This window comes from Hyaena hyaena, unplaced genomic scaffold, assembly GCF_003009895.1.
Source record: "Hyaena hyaena isolate Hyena2069 unplaced genomic scaffold, ASM300989v1 scaffold_498, whole genome shotgun sequence".
NCBI lineage: Eukaryota > Metazoa > Chordata > Mammalia > Carnivora > Hyaenidae > Hyaena > Hyaena hyaena.
Genome location: NW_024081131.1, coordinates 45868 through 70233, shown reverse-complemented (window position 1 = coordinate 70233; position 24366 = coordinate 45868). Strand labels below are relative to the sequence as shown.

At 37.6% G+C, this 24366-nt stretch overlaps 1 protein-coding gene across 1 annotated transcript; it reads left to right on the top strand.

The window, feature by feature from the left end:
• Positions 1–3592: 3592 nt before the first annotated feature.
• On the top strand, positions 3593–23702 carry PTCHD3 (patched domain containing 3). Its single transcript, XM_039254768.1, has 4 exons — positions 3593–4711; positions 5615–5736; positions 19321–19466; positions 21989–23702. The coding sequence occupies exons 1-4, from the start codon at positions 3593–3595 to the stop codon at positions 23503–23505; spliced, it is 2904 nt and encodes a 967-aa protein (XP_039110699.1). The 3' UTR covers positions 23506–23702.
• The last annotated feature ends 664 nt before the right edge of the window (positions 23703–24366 follow it).

Genomic DNA, 24366 nt, shown 5'->3' with positions numbered 1-24366 from the left:
TCGAACCCACGAACCTCAAGATGATGACCTGAGCCGAAGTCAGACGCTTAACTGAACGAGCCACTCAGGCACCCCTCCTCTGTCAGATTTTTTAAGATTCTAGTCACTGTCTCCAGCCATTAGTTACTAAATTATTTCCCCCCTTTTAAAGTCCTACTCCATAAGCTGCCCAGTCTGGTTGTTGTTGCTGTTTTATCCTTTCTGTATGTTGAGTGTAGCCTTCAAGATCTCCTTTTTCCTCTTCTGTCGAATGGGTTCTCCCAAATTCCAACACTCCCATTAAAGAAATCTCTATTTTTCTTTTCTCAAGCATTCTCCAACTTGTCTTCTGCTGTTTCCTGAGCCATTTTTTAAGCATCGCTATACTATAGAAAAGGAGAAATTCACCTTATTATATAAAAAGGAATTTAGGAGCGCCTGGGTAGCTCAGTCGGTTGAGCATCTGACTCTTGATTTTGGCTTGGGTCATGATTAGGTTAGGGGACTGAGCCCCCCATCAGGCTCCACACTGAGCACAGAGTCTGCTTAAGATTCTCTCTCTCTCTCTCTCTCTCTCTCTCTCTCTGCCCACTCCCCTGCTTGTGCTTTCTGTCTCTCTAAAATAAAATTAAAAAAATTTTTTAAAGAAATTTAATGAAAGTCAATGATAAAGTAACTACTTCAAAGAGTTTTATCATCAGTATTATGAACCCCAAATCCATAAAAACCTGAGCTTTCTTGCTTCCAAGCCAATCCCAAATGTACAAGAACTTATCAACTTTCTGTTTGTGTCACAGTTGCTAATGTCTCATTGGACCAAGTAAGTCACATAGCCAAATCCAGAGTCAATGTGGGAGGGAACCATGAAAAGTCATAAATACTAGGAGCCATGATTCATTAGAGACCATCAATATAAGAGCCTACCACCCTACCATCATATGCATACATGTCTTAACAATATGTTTCTTCCACAATACCACATTCATGGTCAGTTCTTTCTGCTGACTCTTCTTCAGTTTCTTTCTTAATTATTCATCTTTAAGTTTTAGAGCTCCTTCTCAATGACCAATCAATTTATTAAATCTTTACATTTCAATTTAGAAAAGGAAAACTGAGTGATTCCATAATGCTCTGTGACAGATTATTATACAAGTTAGGAGACATAGCTGTACTGTGTTAATTCCAACAAAGAAAAAAGGAAAAGGGAAAAAGCTTAAGATAGAGCAGATGAAAAGATGCAAAAAGATACCTCATTTCTCATTGAGAATACAGGCCTTTGAGCAGACCCTACAGGATCTACAGAATACAATACAGAATGATGTCTGTCAAATTTGAATTATATAATTTCTAGAGCTATGGAAAGACAAATAGGACCACTGAAGTTATGACTAACATTTGAGTGTCCTCTGAGTACCAACTGCAGGGATGAATGAGACAGAGCTCTCTGAAGATCTCATGGTCAAGTGCAGGAAACAGATGATCATAGGTAAAATACACAGTTAAAACAGAAACATCTTATAAATGATAATGGGCAAAACATTTTTTTTTTAAAACATTTTTTAAATAAAAAATAATGGGCAACTTTCCTTTATTTATATCAAACTCAATTTGGCTAACCTGAGAGAATAGGTCTTAGAAAAGGAGAAGGGGGATGGGAAGCAAAGGAGAAGGGAGGAGAAGAGAAAAAAAGTGGGGCACAGAGGCTGCTTGAGAAGGACTGGGGAACAGAAGGAAATGGAATCTACGTGGTGATAGGAGATAAAAGGTTATGCTTTGCTTCCTTCATTTTATCTAGACTGAATGTGGATAAGAAATAGACTAGATAAAATTTTAAGTTCTAAACTATGTTCTTTAATTCCTAATGCCCATCCCCTTCTCAAATGCCTTCTACAAAAGGCATTTTCTGAAGTACGGAGAATCCTGTCCTGGTACAGTAGACACTATCCTCAGATTGAAGGCCAGAGGGTCTTCCTGAATTGAAAGGAAGAACTTTTAGAGACTTCCATAATTAGAATCCATGTCACTTCTTAGGCCATGTTACAGCTGCAGCTGGAGAAGTGTAGAGCTCTGAAACCAATCTTTCAGAGCCTTTCAGGCTTTTATAAATCAAAAATAGCTGATGAGCTCATTTTTAAAATGCCACATTCCTTTTATGAAATGATACAATAACTAATAGTTGTATTTTTTACTGACATTCTAGACCTGCACAAACATTAGTAATCTAGATAACGAGATTAATAAAATAATCTAGAGTCAATAATCTATAATAAAGAAACTGGGTAAATCCCAAGGCACATATTTTACTATAGAACTTATTAGTACTTCACTCTGGCTGATTTAGGAGCAATTGTAGAAATCTACTGGTTGTGTTTTGAGATGAAAAACATACATTGATGTTGTGCTAAAGAAACACTTTATAAAGATGGGCAGGAAGAGACCCTGTGTTTGGATGTGTACATTATAAAGTACTTCTGAACACCTTTACCCTAACATTTCATCTTAAATGTTTAGGACATTAGCTGAGCTGTTCTCTCCATAATGTAGATATGGTTCAACAAATGGAATTCCCAAATCGGTTCCTCTATCTACAGACTTTAGATGTGATACAGAAGCCACGAGGTTTATAGTACACCAGCGATGAACTCAAGATGTAGCTATAATTAGGACTTGGAACACACAGATGATAGAGAGAAGGAATCCTCAATTCCATTTACCGTAACTTTTTAAATAGAAAACGGGTGCCATCTTGTGGTTATTTTAATAAGGTCGCTCTTAAACAAGGACTTTCTGGAGAGGTAACTTAACAAAATCTCCTATTTGTTTCTCCTTGAAAATATCTTCCTTAAACTCTTGCACTTAGTACTCTTACAATCTGGAGATTTCATCAAAATGCTAGGCCTACCCACATAAAAACACAATCACACTAATGCTAGGTGACTACCAACCATGGAAAACAGGCAAGCAATTTTCATAATTCTTAAGAACTGCTCAGGGCCTGCCTTTCGGTTGTGTGCATGTTAATAGGTCGGTAATGGTTTTCATAAAAATGGTGACATGAACACAAGGTCCCTCCATCCTGGGACCCGTGGAATAGACCAAAGATAAACACTCACTTTTCAGCTTATTTACTCTATTTACAAGGAGAACGTATATGTTATGTTTGTACTTAACACAAAGAATCGTTAAATCAAGTGTAGCAGGTTCTCCTTATCGGAGAACTGTGTCACTGGAGATCCCCAGAAAGGTTACACCTTGGAGGGGGGGGGGTGCGCGCGCGCGCGCATGTGTGTGTGTGCAAGCCAAATTCCCCCCCAACAAAGTGTAAGTCTTGTAGAAGAGGCATGCATCTTACCGTTGAGAAGTATTTGTGTATTAAAAGTCCTGGGAGCAGCAGGCATCCGCCACAGGCGAATTTGGGGCTATTAGGCTAGGACTCAAAACACGTGCTCCCCAACGAAGCCTCCGGGATCCAGGCGCGAGCAGCCGGAGCTCAAACAGACTTCCTTAGAATTTCTCCAGGAAACCGTCGGGTGGGGTGCAGATGGGCGCTCTGTCCAGTGGCTGCTTTCAAATCGGCTGTCGGGTTTGAGAACATTGCCTTTCCTTCCCGGAAATGAGCCTTAGTCCCCCCAAGGTGGCGCCGGAGGCCGGGCTGGAGACGGAGGCCCATGTGGAGCGGGAGCCCCCAGCGGAGGAGCCGGAGCCCGAATTGGACGCGAGGCGAGAAGCCGAGGCCCGGCCTGGGCAAGACTCCGGGAGGCCGTCGAAGGGGGAGGCAGGGGCGGGCGCAGAGCGGCTCAGGGCCTCCAAGCACAAGTCAGAGCAGCTCTTTGAGTCAGATCAAGGACAGAAACTGGAACTGAACTGGGCTTCGGGGCAGTTCCCAGAGCCCGCCGGGGCGTCCCATTCACACTCGGTGTCAGTGAAGGGGGACTCCCTGCCCGCATCACCGTCGGAAAAACAGCTGTCCGAGAGACCCCGCTGCCACACCGACTGCCTGGAGGCGCCCCTCTCCCGCGCCTTCAGAAGGCTGGGGTGGGAAGTGGGCTCGCACCCCTGGATCTTCCTGCTGGTGCCCATGGTGCTGACGGCCGCTCTGGGCACCGGCCTGATTTACCTGCCCAAGGATGAAGAAGAAAACCTCGAGGAGCAGTACACCCCAATAGGGAGCCCGGCCAAGGCCGAGCGGCGCTTTGTGCAGGAACATTTCACCGCCAACGACTCTTACCGCTTCTCTGTCTCCAGGAAGAGCACCGAGGTCAATTTCGCTTGTATTCTAGCGGTCTCCAACACCACCTCGCTGCTAGACCAAACAATCTTATCAGAAGTTAGTAAAGTGGACGACGCGATACAGGATCTGTATGCGACGGGGGAAAACGGAACCCAGATCCGCTACAGTCAGGTGTGCGCCAAGTACCAGGGTTTCTGCGTGCCTTCCAACCCACTCCTGTCTGCCTGGCAAATGAACAGGAACCTCGACCTGAGAAATGTCACTTTCCCAATCGACAACCTCACGGGTCAGCCCCTCTACCTGGCCGGCACTATTGGAGGAACTTTCTTAGGCGAGAGGACAGGAATGAACCAGTTACTCGTGGAAGCCAAAGCCATGAGGCTGCTCTACTTCCTGAAAACTGAGGCTGGAGAGGAAAACGAGCGTAGCAAGGCGTGGCTGATTCATTTCCTGAACCAATTTAGCAACGTTGAGAAGAGTCTGGCCTTGAAGAAGATCCAGGTACTTGGTGGCTGAGTTTTACAGGGAGACCAAGAGAAGGTGGGGGGCGGGGGGGTATAAGAATAAGTTTTCCAAGTAGTAGCACTCCCCCGATTATTTGACGGAGTCCAGATTTGCAGTTGGGAGTGCTCCACTGTATTTAGCACTTAATCCAACTTCCTTAATCTCACACATCAAAGGATACCACCCATCATAAATCCTTAGTAATACTCTGGTGGAAAACACAAATCCTACAACCTTAAGGTAGGTCTGCTCAGTACAGACATTGATCATCAAGTTTTCTAGTCAAATTACTTACTCTAAAATACTTACTCTTAAAGTCTTTCCTGTTTGGGGAACCCCCCCCCCGAAATGTGTTTGGAGTTCATCTAAATAAAAGCAACAAACTTTTAAGAAGTTTCGTGGTATAATTGAAAAGAGAATTAGCTCACCATTTTCCAAGTAAGTTATAGCCTAGTGCCAGGCACATGCTAGCTATTCTGAAACTAACACTGTGAATAACCCTGGTCAGTGAGACAAATACTGGAAAAATACCAGATCTTTCTGAAATATCGATGCAATTAAAATAGTAAGAGACAACAACCTACTAAAAATTTAGAAAAAGCCACAATTTCTGTAGTTACGAATGATTTCATAATCGCAGGTAGACCTCAGATTTTGTGTATTCAGGAGATTTAAACTTTGGGTTTTGGAAAGAAACTTCGGAAAGCGTGCCACAGATTTGGGGAAGAAGCACACCTATATTAATCTTCTTTATTCTAAAATCATGACTCACATATTTTGATCTTTTACTAAATCTTAACATGTCATTTCAATCAGTAAGCTATAGTGTTTCAATAGGGTTTTTAACTCACACAAATATTGGAATCAAAAGTTATTTACTTGGGTATATTTTTGTGGCAGGTGGTGTACTTTACATCAATGTCTAGACAACTGGAATTTGAAGCAACTTCCAGGACAGTGATCCCTTTGTTTCACTTGGCATACCTTCTGATCATATTATTTGCAATCATATCATGCTACAGGTAAAATGGTTTTATTGTTTTTTTTTTAACTCTTTTTAACATATATTTGTGGCTTGCAAAATGCATATAAAAGATATGAAATATGCCATTTTAATCAGTTTTAAGTGTACAATTCCGTGGCATTAACTACATTCACACTGTTGTGCAACCATCACAGCGATCTATTTCTAAATCTTTTCCATCACCCCAAGGAGAAACTGTATAACACTTAGGAACTAACCCTCCATGACCCTCCCCTCAGTCCCGGCTAACCTTCATCTACTTTCTATCTTTACGGATTTGCTTATTCTAGATATTTCATATAAGTAGAATCACACAATATTTGTACTTTTGTGACTGGCTTATTTCACTCAGCATGTTTTCAAGGTTCATCTATATCGTAACACTTATCAAAACTTCATTTTTGTGACTGATATTTCATCGTATAGATACAGCACTGTTTGTTTATACACTTACCTGTTGATGGGCACTTGGAATGTTTCTACTTTTTGGCTTTTGTGAATAATGCTGCAATGAACATTGATGTACAAATATTTGTTTGAGCTCCTGTTTTCCATTATTTTCAGTATATACCTAGAAACTGAATTGGTGAGTGGTGTGATAATTCTATGTTCAGTTCTTTGAAGAACTGCCGAATCGTACCAACAGTTCCAATTTTTCCACATCCTCACCAACACTTGTTTTTTGTTTTATTGATAATAGCCATCTTAATAGTGTCAAAGTGTGGTTGGAATTTACATTTCCCTAATTACTAATGATGTTAAGTATCTTTTCATGTGTTTATTGGCCATTTGTACATTTTTGGAGAAATATCTATGCAAGTCCTTGGCTCATTTTTTAATTTGGTTGTCTTTTTGTTGTTGAGATCTATTGTTGATGAGTACTTTGTATATTTGGTTTTCAGTTTATTTTTTTATTTAGAGAGAGAGGAAGGATGAGTAGGGGAGGGTCAGAGAAAGAGAGAGAGAATTCCAGTCAGGCTCCACACTGCCAGCACAGAGCCTGATGCAGGCCGTGAACCCAGAAACTGTGAGATCATGACCTGAGCCAAAGTTGGACACTCAACTGACTGAACCACCCATGCACCTCAGTACTTTGTGCATTTTAAATACTAAACCCTTATCAGATATATGATTTATAAATATTTTCTCCCACTCTGTTTATTGTCTCTTCACTTTGTTGATACTGTCTTTAATGCACAAGAGTTTTTAATTTTGATGAAATCCACTTTATCATATTTTTTTTGCTACTTACGCTTTTGGTGCTGTATCTAAGAATCCATTGACAAGTTCAATGTCATGTACATTTGCCCTATGTTTCCTTCTAAGGGTTTCATGGTTAATATTTAATTTCTAATTAACCTTATATATGTATATATGTGTGTATATATGTATATATATGTGTGTATATATGTGTTTATATATATATATAACCCTTATATTTAAGTTGTTGATAAATTTTCAGTTTATTTTTGTATATATAGTATGAGTAGGGGTCTAATTTCATTCTTGTGCATGGAAATCCATTGTATATCCGTGTTTCTATGTTCATTGCTGGAAATCTAGTTTTCCAAGTCCCATGTGATAAACAGATTATTCTTTCCCGGTTGATTGGACTTGGCATCCTTGTCAAAAATCGATTGGCTGTAGATGTATGGGTTTAATTCTGGACTCTAAATTATATTCCATTGGCCTACATGTCTGTTGATATGCCAGTACCACACTGGTTTGATTCCTGTAGCTTTGTTACGAGTTTTGAAATCTGGGAATCTCAGTCCTCCAATTTTTTTCGTCTTTTTCATGATTATTTTGGATATCTAGGGCTCCTTGCAATTCCATATGAATTTGAGGGTTAGCTTTTCCATTTCTGGGGGGAGGGGAAGGCCATTGGAATTTTGATAAAGATTGTGTTGAATCTATAAGGTGCTTTAAGTGAGATTGACATTTAACAATTCTGTCTTCCTCCCCATGAACTAAGGATATCTTTCCATTAATTTAGGTCTTCTTTAGTTTCTTTCACTAAATTTTGGTAGCTTTCAAGTCTTTCACCTCCTTAGTTAAATTTATTTCTAAATATTTTATTATTTTATACACTATCCAAATGAATTACTTTCTTCATTTCAGTTTTGTATTGTTCACTGCACATATTTAGAAACACAACTGATATTTGTGTGTTGATCTTGTATCCTGCAGCTTTGCTGATTTATTAACTCTATTAGTTTTATTATGGATTCTTTGGAAATTTTATATATAGAATCCTGTAATCTATGAAAAGGAATAGATATACTTCTTCATTTTCAATTTGGATTCCTTTTATTTCCATTTCTTATTTAATTGCTCTGGCTAGCACTTCCACTACAGAGTCAAATGTCATTGGTGAAAATGGGCATCTTTATCTTGTTCCTGATTTTGGAGGGAAACTTTAAGTCTTTCACTGCTGAGTATATTGTTAGCAATTCAGTTTTTATAAATGGCCCCTATTGTTTTGAGAAGTTCCCTTCTATTCCTTGTTTTTGAAGTTTTTTTGTTTTGTTTTTTGTTTTTGTTTGTCTGTTTACCGTTTATTTGGTTTCAGGAGACAGGGTGCGAGTGGGGGAGGGGCAGAGAGAAAGGGAGACAGAATCCGAGGCAGGCTTCAGGCTCTGAACTGTCAACACAGAGCCCAACATGGGGCTCAAACCCCACGAGCTGTGAGATCATGACCTGAGCCAAAGTCAGCCGCTTAGCCGACTGAGCCACCCAGGCACCCCTGAAGTTGTTTTTGTTTTTGTTTTTGTTTTTGTTTTATCGTAAATGGGTGTTGGATTTTGTCAAATGCCTTTTTTGCATATATTAAGATGATCATATAGTTTTTATCCTTTGCTCTATTAGTGTGATATATTACTTGATTGATTTTCCCCATGTTGAACCATTCTTGCATTCCTGAGATAAATCTTAGTTGGTCATGATGTATATTTTTAATGTGCTATTGAATTGGGTTTACTAGAATTTTATTAAGGACATTTGTATATACATTCATAAGATATTGATCTATACTTTTCTTCTTGTAGTATTTGTCTGGGATTGGTATCAGTGTAATGTTGGCCTCATAGAATGAGTTAGGGAGTGTTTCTTCCTTTTCAATTTTTTGGAAGGACTTGAGAAGGATTGGTGTCACTTCTTTATATGTTTAGTAAAATTCACCAGTGAACTTTTCTTGTTGGGTGGTTTTTGGTTACTGATTCAATGTTTTTACTTGTTCCATGTGTGTTGAGATTTTCTATTTCATTTTGAGTCAGTTTAGGTCATTTATGTGTTTCTAGAAATTTGTGCATTTCATCTAGGTTATTGGCATAAGTTGTTTATAGTATTCTTTTTTATTTTTTTAATGTTTATTTATTTTTGAGAGAGAGTGCATGAGCAGGAGAGAGGCAGAGGGTGGGGAGGGGTGGAAGGGACAGAAGATCCAAAGTGGCCTCTGCGCTGACAGCAGTGAACCCAGTGCGGGGCTCAAACCCATCAACCTTGAGATCATGACCTGAGGCGAACTCAGACGCTCATCCAAGTGAGCCACCCAGACACACCTACAGTGTTCTTTTATAATCTTTTATATTTCTCTAAGGTTAATAATGTCTTCAATTTTAAATCTGATTTAGTTATTTGTATCTTTCTTTTTCTTTGTCACTCCAGATAAAGGCTTGTCAATTTATTGATCTTTTTAAATAACCAATTTTTGGTTTTATTGGTTCTCTCCATTGTTTTTCTATTCTCAATTGTACTTATCTCTATTCTAATCTTTTCGTTTCCTTCCTTCTGTTAGCTTCGGGTTTTGTTTTGTTTTATTTTGCTTCTATTTCTATGAGATATCTAGCACCATAAGGTGATTGAAGATCTTTTTTAAATTATTAATGTACTATAAATTTATCTGTGAACACTGGTGTTGCTACATCCTGTAAGATATGATACGCTGTGTGTTTATTTTCATTTGTTGCTAAGTATTTTCTAATTTTCCTTGTGATTTATTCTTTGACGCATTGGTTATTTGATAGTGCGTTGCTTAATTTCCATACATTTTTAATTACCCAGTTTTCCCTCTATTATTGATTTGTAGCTTCATTCCATTGTTGGTTGAAAAGATACTTTGTGTAATTTCAATATTTTTAAATTTTCAGACTTGTTTTGTGACCTAATATATGATCTATTCCAGAGAAGGTTTCATGTTCACTTGAGAATAATGTATATTCTGCTATCATTGGGTTGAGTGTTCTATATATCTTTGTAAGGCCTAATTTATTTAATGTTGTCCATTTCTTCCGTTTTCTTGACCTAGATTATAGACCTAGATGTTTTAACATTATTGAAAGCGGCATTTTGAATTCTCCATGTATTTCTCTCTACAAGTCTGTCAATATTTGCTTCGTATATTTTGGGTGTCTATTGGCAGTGCTTGTATGTTTGTAGTTTTTGTATCTTGTTGATGAATTATTCTTTTTATCAATATATAATGCCCTTCTATGTCTCTTTTAAAATAAAATCTATTTTGTCTTATAGAAGTATATTCACCCCTGCCCTCCTTTGGTTATTATTTATATGTGATATCTTTCTCCATCCTTTAACTTTCATTCTATTTATGTCTTTGGATCTACAATGAGTCTCTTGTAGTCAGTGTATAGTTGAATCATGTTATTTTACCAATTCTGTCAATTTCTAAACTTTTATTAGAGAGTTTAATGCATTTACATTTAAAATAACTACTGACAAAGAAAGACTTCTGCTATTTTGCTATTTGTATCTTATGTATCATACAGTTTTTGTCTCTCAATCCATCCATTATGGCCTTCTTCTATGTTTAGTTTCTATTTTTCTAGTGAGTTGTTTGATTTTCTTCTCATTTCCTTTTGCAATGATTTTGTGAGATTTTCTTTATTGTTACCATGGAGATTCATATAATTCTAAATTTAAAACAATCTGCATTAAACTGATACCAACTTACCTTCAAAAACACACAAATATGCTGCTTCTATACATCTCTGTCCCTCACTCTATGTTGTTGTCACAAATTACATCTTTATACACTGTATGCCCTATAACATAGATTTATAATTATTTTTATGTTCTAAATTCTGCAGGCAATAAAATGTAGGATTAGAAACCAAAAATATAATAATACTAGCTGTTTTATTTGACTAAGACATAAATTTCCTCATATGACTTAGCATTACTTTTTATTGTTCTTTCATTTCTGTCTGAAGGATTCCTTTTACCATTTCATATAGGGCAGGTCTAATGGTAACAAGCCTCCTTAGCTCTTGTTTATCAGGAATATCTTAATTTCTCCTTCAGTTTTGAAGGACAGTTTTGATGAACACAGAATTTTCAGTTGATGGGTTTTTTCTTTTAGCACTATAAATATCCCACTGTCCCTTTGACTCCATGGTTCTAATGAGCAATCATCTTTCATAATTATTAAGGATCCCTTATATGTGGTGAGTTGCCCTTCTCTATGTGCTCCCAAGATTCTCTTTGCCTTTGGTTTTCAACAGTTTGATTATAATGCTCCCAGTCTGGGTCTTTTTGAGTTCATCCTATTTGGACTTCATTAAGCTTCTTGGATTTGTAGCTTCATGTCTTCTAACAAATTTGAGAAGTTTTCAGTTTTTCTTTCTTTAAATATTCTTCCTGCCTCCTTTTCTCTCTCTCCTTCTGGAACTCCCATAATGTATATGTTAGTCTACTGGCTGGTTGACCCACAGATCCCTGAGTTTCTTTTCATTTTTCTTCATCCTTTATTCTTTCTGTCTCTTAGACTCCATAATTTCAATTGTCTTATCTTCAAGTTAACTGATTCTTCACCTATTAGACCTGATGTTGAATACCTCTAGTGTTTTGGGTTTGTTTTTTGTCATTTCAGTTATTGTAGTTTTCAGTTCCAGAATTTCTGTTCAGTTCCTTTAAAAATTTTCTACCTCTTTATATTATCATTTTGCTCACATATGATTTCTAATTTCAATTTTATTATTGTCAGAGCTCTCCTTTAGCTCTGTAAGCATATATAGAAGAGTGTTTATAGTCTTTGTCTAGTAAGTCCTATCTCTGTCTTTCCTCAAGGATGATTTCTATTTCTTTTGTTTCATATGTATTTTGAACCATACTTTCCTCTTTCTTTATATACTTTGTGCTTTGTTGTTGTTATTGGTGGTGGTGGTGGTGTTGAAAACTGGACATTTGGCTAACTGGAAATTAGAGTCTACCTTCCCTAGAGTTTTCTGTTGTTTTCCTATGGGTTTATTTAAGATTCGTAGTCCATTTTCTTGGTGGTTATCCCAAACTATTATTGAAAGACTAATTCTTGGTTTTTGTGGACACTGAAGTTTCTGTACCTTAGCTAGTGTTTTGACATAGATTTCCTTGGATGCCAGGAGCTCTCTCAGTGTTTGCAAAATGGTTCTGTGCCGGGAACCTCCAACATTTAGCAAGGCTTACACTATACCTAGGGATCAGCCCTAGGTGAAAGCTTATGTCTTTTCTGAGGATACATCTTGCCCTGGGTAATTTTCTAAGTTCCCCAGGATATCTGAGTGCTTTTTAATATCCTAAATTCCCAGAGAAATGCTCCTCATCTTTTTCCATAGGCAGCCTTTGTATTTTTGAGCTGTAATCCTTTGCTCTATGCACTTGAGGTTTGTTAATTCAACTTGTGGTGTTTCCAGCTTTCTCAACCTGAGTTGTGAGTAAGACAAGACAGAGGAATGCCTTGCATCAGTCCTTCAGGTAGTCCCCAAATATGTTAGAACAGACATAGAAAATATTTTAGGAATAAGATCTGTTCTGATTCCTCCAGAAACAAGGAAGTGGCTCCATCATGGTAACATAAGCTATTACCACTTTAAGATTGCTGCTGTCTTAAGGCTATTGCCACTTTGGGACTGTGCTACTTTAACACATCTGCCACCTTATGATCACTGCCAATTTAAGACTTCTACCACTCTGGAGAGGGAGACAGGGCATGTAAAATCACTATAAAACCTTCCTACTGATTTGAAGTGCTCCCCTGCTTTTCTTTTATTTAGCACTTGCTTAGTTGCCATAAGCTTTTGACTGCTTTCCAGAGTTCACAGAATTCTGAAAATATATGCCCTTTATTCTATATTTGTGTAGGGATGAGACTTGGAAAATTCCTACTCTGTGTTTTGCTGATGTCCAGCACTAAGCTTGTATTTTTTAAACTGTCTTTTCTCCACCCACTCCCCCTTTAGCAACACTGTACAATCAGATGGAAGAGTAAAAAGAAATAAAGAAATTATAGCCACTTTTGTTTGATTTGGCATATATTTTTTTACCTTACATATTGTGCCAGTTGTGATTAATTGTTCCATTTGGAAGCAGATATGCTGATAGAATTAAACAAGTCTTTATTTCTGTTGTAAATTTGAACTAGTACTTTTAACTACATAAAAAAATTAGTCTCCAAATTAATTGACTTATGTGTCCTCATTGTTTTGATGTGGGATTCACCTTGTTAAGCACTTAAAATTGTTATTTAGGCATTAAGGTTAGTTTGGGCTCTTGTAATCAGAGAGCTAAAATGTGAAAATATCAGCAAACACAAGTATTTAGCTGTAGAAGTAACCCCATAGAAAATATTATTTGAGTGATTCTCATAGCAGAGTTCCAGAGAGAACTATAAACCCACATATTCTGAACCCATGTATTAAATCAAGTCTCTGGGGTTTCAGTCTGAAAATCTGTATTTCAAAAATGTCTCTAGTTGATTTTCATGTATATGTATGTTTGGGAACATAGATATAATTCAACTGTCTAGATTTTATTTTTTTTTTAATTTTTTTTTAATGTTTTATTTATTTCTAGGAGAGAGAGAGAGACAGCGTGAGCAGGGGAGGGTCAGAGAGAGAGGGAGTCACAGAGTGAAACAGGCTCCAGGCTCTGAGCTGGCAGTCAGCACAGAGCCTGACGCGGGGCTCGAACCCACGAACCCCGAGATCATGACCTAAGCGAAAGTCGGACGCTTAACCGACTAAGCCACCCAGGAGCCCTTAGATTTTATTTTTTTAATGTTTTATTTATTTCTGAGAGAGAGAGAAAGAGACAGCATGAGCAGGGGAGGGTCAGAGAGAGAGGGAGACACAGAATCTGAAACAGGCTCCAGGCTCTGAGCTAGCTGTCAGCACAGAGCCCAATGCTGGGCTCGAACCCATGAACTGTGAGATCATGACCTGAACCGAAGTCGGATGCTTAAATGACTGAGCCACCCAAGCGCCCCTCAGCTCTCTAGATTTTAAAGTAGAGAAAAATAAGGCCCCAATAGGTAAAGGGAATTAACCATGATGGGTATCTCAATAGACTTAATAAACTACCTTGCAGCATTGTTATTTTGGAAAGAAAGACCACATTCCCTAGAAAACAAACAAAATCGAAAAACTAAGAAGGAAGAGTGAGAGGGAGGGAGGGAGAAAGTAGGGGAGGAAGGATGAGAAGGAGAAAAGACAAAATTCAGTTTTGTTTAAATGATTAGAGTATTTTTTTAAAAATGTTAAACTAGCGTGGAATCTCCAAGGTACCAACAATTGGTACCAATTGGCTTGACAAAACTTTCCTTCTAGGTAGCTGGTTCTGAAGATACAAATTTATATCAATTCTTGCTTATCTTTACAAATAATTATGGACAGTAGTATAGAAAATCTTGTACTGAAAGCAATTAGAAAATAACTTTTTAAATGTTTATTTAATTTGAGAGTGTGTGTGCTTGAGTGAGCAGGGGAAAGGCAGAGAGAGAGGGAGAGAGAAAGTCCCAGTCAGGTCCTGAATTATCAGAACAGAGCCCAACGCAGGGCTTGACCTCTCGAACCATGAGATCATGACCTGCCAAAACCAAGAGTCGGATGTTTAACCGACTGAGCCAGCCAGACACCCCTAGAAAATCATTTATATTTATTTGTCTTTGAAGATTTTATGTTTATGCAACCAGCATACTGAACACATAGGACTCATGAGATATAAACATAAAGCAACTTTATTTTTGTCTTCTTTTGTTCCCTTTAAGTTTTGTAGGTAAGAGCAAGTTCTTCCTCTGCCCCATGAAAACTCAGGCAGGCCCTGTGACTTTTGTGGTCATTTGTAAGTATGACAAAATCCTCCAGTCAGAATTAAAATGTCCATGTCCGTGTCCATGTAATAAACAAAAGTGGTATTTGATTTAAAGCTAAGGTACCCTCCAGCACCCTTTGCTAGAGCATGCTGCATGGGATAGCCCTTAATGGGGAAAAAGGAGCTCACCAGTCCTCTTTTTCTTTTTTCTTTTTTTTTTCTGAATATAATTTATTGTCAAGTTGGCTAACATACAGTGGACACAGTGTGCTCTTTGTTTGGGGGTAGATTCCCATGATTCATTGCTTACATATAACACCTAGTGCTCTTCCCAACAAACGCCCTCCTCAATGCCCATCACCCATTTTCCCCTTACCTCGCCCCCTCCCCATCAACTCTCAGTTCTCTGTATTTAATAGTCTTTTATGGTTTGCCTTGCTTTCTGTTTGAAATTGTTTTCCCCCGTCCCTTCCCTCATGGTCTTCTGTTAAGTTTCTCAAGTTCCACAAATGAGGATAACATATATCTGTCTTTCTCCAACTGACTTATTTCACTTTATACCCTCCAGTTCTATCCATGTTGTTGCAAATGGCAAGATTTCATTCTTTCTCATTGCCAAGTAGTATTCCATTGTATATATAAACCACATCGTTCTTTACCCATTCATCAGCTGATGGACATTTGGGCTCTTTCCATAACTTGGCTATTGTTGATAACACTGCTATAAACATTGGGGTACATGTGCCCCTATGAATCAGCCCTCCTGTAGCCTTTGGATAATTTCCTAGTATTGCTACTCCTGGGTTGTAGAGTAATTCTATTTTTAATTTTTTGAGGAACCTCCATACTGTTTTCAAGAGGGGTTGCACCAGTTTGTATTCCTACCAGCAGTGCAAGAGGGTTCCCATTTCTCCACATCTTTGCCAACATCTGTTGTTTCCTGACTTGTTAATTTTAGCCACTCTGATCGGTACAAGGTGGTATCTCAGTGGGGTTTTGACTTGTATTTCCCAGATGATGAGAGATGTTGAGCATCTTTTCATGTGTCTGTTGACCATCTGGATGTCTTTTTTGGAAAAGTATCTATTCATGTCTTCTGGCCATTTCTTCACTAGATTGTTTCAGGTATTGAGTTTGGTAAGTTCTTTATGGATTTTGGATACTAATCCTTTATCTGATATGTCATTTGCGAATCTCTTCTCCCATTCTGTTGATTCACCAGCCATCTTCTATCCCTTCTCTTTCTACCTCCCATCTTGCTAAGTTAGTTGGAGCATGTCCATGGAGAAAAAGAAAGGGAGGAGGGAAATACTTAAGGCACAGCTGCTGCCATGATGGTTCAATACATGCCTTCTCTGGGCTTGAAAATAAAACCAATTCTCCTTTGAGTGTGTATGTAAGTTCCTTGGGCCTCTCCCACTCCCACCTCTCTGTTATCACTGAGAATCTCTTATGTCTGGTCTGGGCAGAGCCTCCTAGACAGTCCCGAAGACACTGCCCATCCTGCCTGACTCATATACACTTACATATGAAGGTTATTCTTCATACATATGCATTTACCTCTCACAGAACTCTTATTTGCACACATTTTAGTGTTCCATATTGACTTATTGTGAAGTCATATGAACAAGCTTTTTCAAGTTTATGCTCTAGCTTGAACCTTATCCTATAGCAAGTAGTGATATATTGATCTTCTGGACTCTTTCAAAATTGTCTGACATTTTGGAAATGACAACATTTACACCAAATATTAGATCAATTTCTGAAACAATCTGGAAAATCTTTCCCTTCTCAAATACACTGTAAACTATTGTTCACTGATAAGAAACATCAGGGGCACCTGGGTGGCTCAGTCAGGTAAGTGTCCGACTTCAGCTTAGGTCATGATCTCGTGGTTCGTGGGTTCAAGCCACGCATTGGACTCTGCTGACAGCTAGCTCAGAGCCTGAAGCCTGTTTCAGATTCTGTATCTCCCTCTCTCTGACCCTCCTTTGTTCATGCTGTCTCTCTCTCTCTCTCTCAGAAGTAAATAAAATATTTTTTAAAAATATTGTAAAAAATATTGTAAAATATTGTAAAAAAAAAAAAACAAAACAAACATCATTACCTTTCATGGAAGATGTGGATCTCTCACCAAACATGTAATTGTTGTCTAACTATAATAATTTCTACTTTAGCCCTTCTGTGTCAAGTTAGTAAAAAATTCAAAAGATTGGCCATCTTGCTGCCCTCACAGAAATTATATGAGGAAAGTGTTAGACATGAAGATTCTGCAGCTTCACTACAAACCTACTGAATCAGGAGTTGCATAGCTGGGTTCCAGGAAATCTAAAGTTCTAAGACTTTTCTAGGTCATTCTGATAAACTGCTTAAAACAAAATCCTTCTCAGGGGTGCCTGGGTGGCTCTGTCAGTTAAGCATCTGACTCTAGACTTTGGCTCAGGTTATGATCTCATGGTTCATGGGTTTGATCTCCCCTTTGGGCTCTGCGCTGACAGTGTGGAGCCTGATTGGGATTCTCTCTCTCAGTCTCTCTCTGTCAGTCTCCCTCCCTCTCTTTCCCCCTCTCTCTCAAAATAAATAAACTTAAAAAAAATAACTCTTGGTGACTGGAATATCTGCAAGTGTATTCACCAAACTCCTACCGTGTTCCATTTCAAATCTTTCTTTCCATTGTCTATTGAACATTAAAGTAAAGATCATTTAGACAAAGTCAACTCAGTACCTAGTCAAAATAAAGTCACTATAGCCGATAATACAATTCACTCCCTCCACTACATTCTCTGAAAAATTTACACCAAAAAATCTAGAAGCTTGAAAGAGGGAATGGAAATAAACCTGTCATATGTAACTCACTAATCTTTCTGATTTCAAAATTCATCTTTGTTACTTTCTTATTTTATGTGGCTATAAACCAATATTGTTGTTTTAAGAAAGTATTCATTTTAATCGAATTTTATTCTAAGGAAGCAATTTACTTTTGCCCTGGAATTTTGCATATGTGGTTGTTTTGGGGCCCAATTTAACTCATAGCACTGCTGGGTTGAAAAAAAAAGTGAAATAAAACCTTGGTGTAGAAATTGTTTTTCAGAATAAGAAAGTTTAGCTAATTTTACTATTGTCTTGCCTGAAGGTCATGGTCATGTTGCTGTATTAGAATCGCTGCTTCCATTTCCATAGTTGACTCTCCTAGACTTCAATCCAAACTTAGTTTCTCTCTCCTCCTAAAAATATCTAGAGACAAGTATCAGTCATTTGTTTTGAAGCAGTTAACAAAAGAGTAAAATATAAAACCAGAGGTGGTTGTGAATATTTTAAAATGTAATACTGTGGTTATTGGGTAGGTAAAGTGCCTAGTCCATACTTTAAAATGCTGTCTGTATATTCCCATTTCTGTTGGTCCAGCAAAGAAAAAGGTACAGTCAGCATTATCAAAAATGGACTACAGGAACACCTGGGTGGCTCAATTGGTTAAGCGTCTGACTTTGGCTCAGGTCATAATCTCATTATTCGTGGGGTCAAGTCCCACATCAGGCTCTGCACCGGTAGTGCAGAGCCTGCTTGGTTTTCTCTCTCTCTCTCTTTTTCTCTCTCTCTCATTCCCTCTCCCTCTCTCTCTCCCTCTCTCTCTCTGCTTTTCCCGCACTTACACTCTCTCTCAAAAATAACTAAATGTTAATTTTTTTAGTTTATTTATTTTTGAGAGACATAGAAAGAGAGAGAGCATGAACAGGAGAGGGGCAGAGAGAGAGAGAGAGAGACAAAGAATCCAAAACAGGCTCCAGGCTCCAAACCATCATCACAGAGCAGAACACAGGGCTCAAACCCACAAACCATGAGATCATGACCTCAGCCAAAGTCAGTCGCTTAACTGACTGAGCCACCCAGGTGCTCCATAAATAAACTTTTTTAAAAAAAAACTGGACTGCATTTCTAATTCTTTTGCAATTAGTAGCAACTTTTAGAACTCGCTTCACCAGTAGACAAGAATTCTGAAAACATTTTAGGAGACTTTCAAACATTTTGTTAACCACAATACTATTGAACTGGTTTTGGAATACAAGAGCTGTTTAGAATTGCATCTATGGTTAGTTAGAGTCAAGATTGGTGAAAAGAGCACTAAATATGGGCACTTTCTCTGCTAGAGCTTGCCTTCCCTTTGTTGTTGTCTTTCATTTATACCCTTTGAAGATCAGAGTGGAATTAACCATCTGAAGTGTTTCGTATATCTTTATGGTCCTGAACTGCTGGTGAGTATATTGGTGCTTAGCTGCAGAATTGCTCAGGAAGTTTGGTTAAAGTACAGGTTCACAACTTTGCCCTTTTTCCCACTTGGTCTGGGACAGTGCCTGGGAATTAAAGGTCTTCAGTGACAGGTATGGGAATTCTTGCCCAGGAGCTTTCTGAACAGATATCCAAGTCGAGAATGTTATAAACTGATGGAATTTCAGTGTGGAAGCTACCACCACCAATTCCATGATTTTTCCCTCCAAATGTACAGGTGTGACTGTATACGAAACAAAATGTGGGTTGCAGCCTTTGGAGTAATTTCTGCTGCCTTGGCAGTGGTGAGCGGCTTTGGCCTGATGTTGTACGTTGGGATCCCATTTGTGATGATAGTTGCAAATTCACCATTTCTTATTCTAGGTGAGTAAAACCAAATGTGAGGCTACACATTGTGTATGTGGGGGTAGGAGATAGATAAGGGAAGGGATTTATGTTAGATGAAGCAAAATAATTATATTAGTGGCTCCACAGATCCAAAATGAGGTGACAGGAAAGAAAAAAATCAAGTTGAAGTATGTGTGTTTAGAGGTGGAAAAATCTAGTACCCCAAATGGAAAAACAGAGACAAGAGATGTGAACAGGCAGTTTTCACACACACACACACACACACACACACTCCAGAATATAAACCACTGGGAATAGAGGGAAAAAATAATCTGACTTCTCAATTAATGAATGGATGCAAATTAAACCAAAAGTGAGATACCTTGTCTTCTTATTAAATTAATAAATGTTAGCAAGATTGAAGATTGAGGAATGTTGTATATAAATGAATACTTATTCTGCTGGGAGAAAATTGTTACTCACTTTTTTAAGTCCAATTTTGCAACAAATCAAAAAATTTAAATATTAAACAGCAAATACCTTTGGTTTGCCAATTCCATTTCTAGGAATTTGCCCTAACAATTAGACAAGTGCCCAAAAAGCAGAACAGGTATGTTCATTTTGGCATTATTTAGAACAGGGAGGTTTTGAAAATCTAATCCCATAGCAGCATAGGATTGGTCAACTCAAACACAGAATATTAAAATTTTTGAATCATATTCAGTCTTCAAAAAGAGGTAGATATATAATGTTAAACGAAAAATGCTGGCTATGAAACTGGGTGTTTGAAATAGAGAGACAGTTACATGTGCATATTTGTATAGAGCAAATTCTGGATGGATAGACATAAAAATGTAGGGTGGAATTACTGTTTACATTTTTTCTCTGCATTTTCCTGCACTTTCTGAATTTATTTTACAATAAGCATGAAAAAAAAGGTGTTTATATTTTAGAAAATAAGAACCTTGGAAGAAATAGTATTTGCTTTCCTGGAGGAGACAGTGAATGAGATGTGTGCTGGATGTCAACTTATTTACCCTAACTCTTTAGGACACACCTACCTAGTACACACCAACCCTTAGTCACTCAGTATTCCCCACAGCCATAAATAAGTATAGTTAAAGTGTATATGATTGATTTACTGGTTTATAATAATTTACTAGTTGAAAAACCAGTATTGAATAGTCTGTGTGTACATAGGAGTGTGTATGTGTGTGTGTGTGTGTGTGTGTGTGAGATCTAAGCAACTCAAGCAAGAAGTGTGCAAAGAAAATTTCTGAATATGTTTCTACAAATCATAAACCTAGTTTTTAAATACCTGTTAAATATCAAGAGTTCATTCTTGGTCCTAGTACTTCAAATTCTTCCCTTTTGTCCAGCTGAGTACAAGTGAAATCCTCAAAGCTGGTAGCCATGGGATGTCAGGATGCAATTTATGACAGACTGTATAGACTTGTGTCAATTTAAATCCTTCTACCTTCTTGCTCATACCCGTAGAACATCAGAGGCAAAGTTGTAATTCCCTGTACCCTCCCATGTAATCCATGTATAAGATCCCCCCAAACTGAAATTAAGATCAGCATTTTATTCCAGTTTATTTACTTACTTATTTATTTTATTGAATTTGTATCAATATACATGGAAACAAAGGTATACATTAGTGAAAGTAGTGTCAACTCTAGTAGAAATCTTGAGAGAGGTTAAATTGATCCGCAACATGCTCATGCTGTCCATACTAATCCCGTCTTCTTTCTAGTCCTTTTCCACTCTTCAGTGATGATTTCTATGTCCTCAAATGTTCTTCTGTCTTCTTAATTCCAAACTAGTCATGAAACATCCTCATGGAGAAGAAATAATTACCTAGTAGGCATTAATATATAAGGGATTAAGATTTACTTTGGTGCATATTTCCGACCTCAAGAGTACTTGCATTTTAGTAGCAATGCCTTAACTTATGCAAGTTAAGTTTGAATGACAACATTCTGGGCATCAAATACAGGGTAGCAGGAAAATGATACGTGTGTGTGTGTGTGTGTGTGTGTGTGTGTGTGTTGGGTGTATAAACTATGTGGTACCTCTCAAAGCATACCACATTGATAGTTAGATGCTAACTGTAGAACAGAAAAGTCCAGTTTATATTTTAGGCAACAGAAGGTTGGCTTCGTGTGTTTGTGCATTCATGTAAAATGGTTTATGAGAAAATGATCTTTCAAGTAATCCAGTAGAATCAAAGACACAATGCTAATGCTGCTTCGACCAACACAACAGGTTTCCTGACTCATCATTAAAACACCTTAAATGAAGACTAGGCATAGAGTGTCCTGTGCTATGTACAAATAATAGGAGTATGAATAAAGCACAGAGTTATTACAGGGGAAGGGGTGGATTCCACTGTGGATTCAGCGGCAACCAGAGAAAGTAGTAGTATCAAAGCACAGATCAGGCAAGATAAATAAGACCTTAGAGATGGACAAAGAAGATGGTTTGAGTTTATGTGTTTAATTTTCAATAGATATTAATATGTATGGAGATTGTTTCTTTGTTTTTTTTTTTAACAGGTGTTGGGGTTGATGATATGTTTATAATGATTTCTGCCTGGCAGAAGACCAGCTTCATGGATAACATAGAAGAGCGGCTATCCAATGTCTATTCCAAAGTGGCAGTGTCCATTACGATCACCACTATCACCAACGTCCTGGCCTTCTATACAGGGATTATGACCTCTTTCAGGTCCGTACAGTACTTTTGCATCTATACAGGAACAACTCTGCTCTTTTGTTATTTTTATAACATCACCTGTTTTGGAGCAGTTATGGCCCTGGATGGTAAAAGAGAAGTATTCTGTCTACGCTGGTTGAAAAAGCCAGAAACTCCTGACCAAAAGTGTTCCCCATTTAAAAAGTCCTGCTGTCTCCCATGTGATTCTCTCCCAGATGAACAAGAAACTGATATCCATCCAATGAATTTGTTCTTCAGAGACTATTTTGGCCCTCTTCTCACAAGCACTGAGTCCAAGATTTTTGTAGTGCTTTTATATATTTTGTACATCGTAAGTAGTATATATGGGTGTTTCCAAGTGCAGGAAGGGTTAGACCTTCGAAATTTGGCAAGTGACGATTCCTACATCACGCCCTATTTTAATGTAGAAGAAGACTATTTTTCAGATTATGGTCCCAGGGTTATGGTTATTGTTACTGAAACTCTTGACTACTGGGATAAAGATGCTAGACAAAAACTGGAAAAATGTCTGGCAGATTTGGAAAACAGTGACTATGTAGATAAAAATGTTACAGAGTTTTGGTTACGAGAGTATGTGCAATATATGGAAAATAGCGGGCAAGGTGTAAATGATAAGAATACTTTTATAAACAGTTTGCCCAATTTTTTAACAAATTTTCCACTTTTTATGTATGATATTAATATTTCATCTTCACATGAAATCATTGCTTCCCGGGGCTTCATTCAGACCGTGGGCGTTTCTTCTTCAACCAATAAGAAGATGATGTTATTCCAGTTACGAGGCATAGCTGAGAAGTGTGAAATTCCCCTAATGGTGTACAACCAGGCTTTCATATATTTTGATCAGTACACTGCAATATTAGAAAACACTGTTCGAAATGTCATTGTTGCATCCTCGGCCATGTTTATTGTTTCCTTATTGTTAATTCCTCATCCACTGTGTTCCTTGTGGGTCACTTTTGCTATTGCTTCTGTGATTGTGGGAGTAACGGGTTTCATGGCATTCTGGAATGTCAATCTTGATTCCATATCCATGATTAATCTTGTCATTTGTATAGGATTTTCTTTCGATTTTTCTGCACACATTTCTTACGCATTTGTTTCCAGTTCTAAGCCCTCAGTAAACCAAAAAACAATCGAGGCATTGTATCTGCTAGGCTATCCAGTGTTACAAAGTGCAGTTTCAACAGTAATAGGGGTGTGTGTTTTATCTGCAGCTAAAGCATACATCTTCAGGACATTTTTTAAGATTATGTTTCTTGTTATGGTATTTGGAGCTGCTCATGGCCTAATTTTTATTCCAGTATTCTTAACCTTTTTTGGAAGTTTTGTTTGAATATCCACTAACAAATCAAAGACCAATTATAGAATTCCTGATTGCCACAATCCAATCTGATAAAAACACACTGTTAGAAACAGTCAATAAACTAAAAACAAAGGCATGTTTCCTTGGCTTGGAAATCCCATTTAAAAATGTTATTTAAAAATCCTGAGAAAAATTAATTAGTCTCACATTAAAATATCTTTACTAAATTAGGAAGTGTTGTCATCTTTATTATAGTCTGTACAATCAAGCATAAAGTATAACTCTCCAGTTATTTTTTCCTTTTGTTTCATTGTTAGAAGTTTATGCCTGGAATTCAAGTATTTTATATATTATAATATAAATGGAATATTATTTTCATTGTACTTCCTATGCCATTATTATGTAAAAGTACAACTTATTATTAATTCTCTCAGTCTGGGGCTCTGTATGCATTTTCTTAATGGTGTATTTTGATAAACTGACTTTTTTAAAGTTTTGAAATCCAATTTATCTTTTTTGTTTTCTGTGTCCTCTCTAAGAAGTCTTTGCCTATCCCAAGATTACAAAAAAAAAAAAAAAAATCCGTCCATGTTTTCTTCTCAAAGCTAGTAGTTTTAATCTTACATTTGGGTCTATGATCCATAGATCTATATTTGTTGAGAAATGCGGATAAAAGTTCATTATGTTCCCATAATAATTATCCATCCAGTTGTCCCAGCATCATTAGTAAGAAGACTACATTTTCAGCATAGGATTAATTTGGCACCTCTGCCAAAGAATCAATTGACAATTTGTGTGTGGCTCTGTTTCTGTGCATTCATCTGTTTGTCCTAAAGCCAATACTACAGTGCCTTGATTACTGAAGCTTTATATTAATTCTTGAAATTAGGT

Coding starts and splice junctions, on each gene's coding strand:
- PTCHD3 (XM_039254768.1), top strand. CDS start 3,593: ATGAGCCTTAGTCCCCCCAAGGTGGCGCCGGAGGCCGGGCTGGAGACG. Junction 4,712..5,614: donor TGGCCTTGAAGAAGATCCAG/GTACTTGGTGGC, acceptor TTTTTGTGGCAG/GTGGTGTACTTTACATCAAT. Junction 5,737..19,320: donor GCAATCATATCATGCTACAG/GTAAAATGGTTT, acceptor CCAAATGTACAG/GTGTGACTGTATACGAAACA.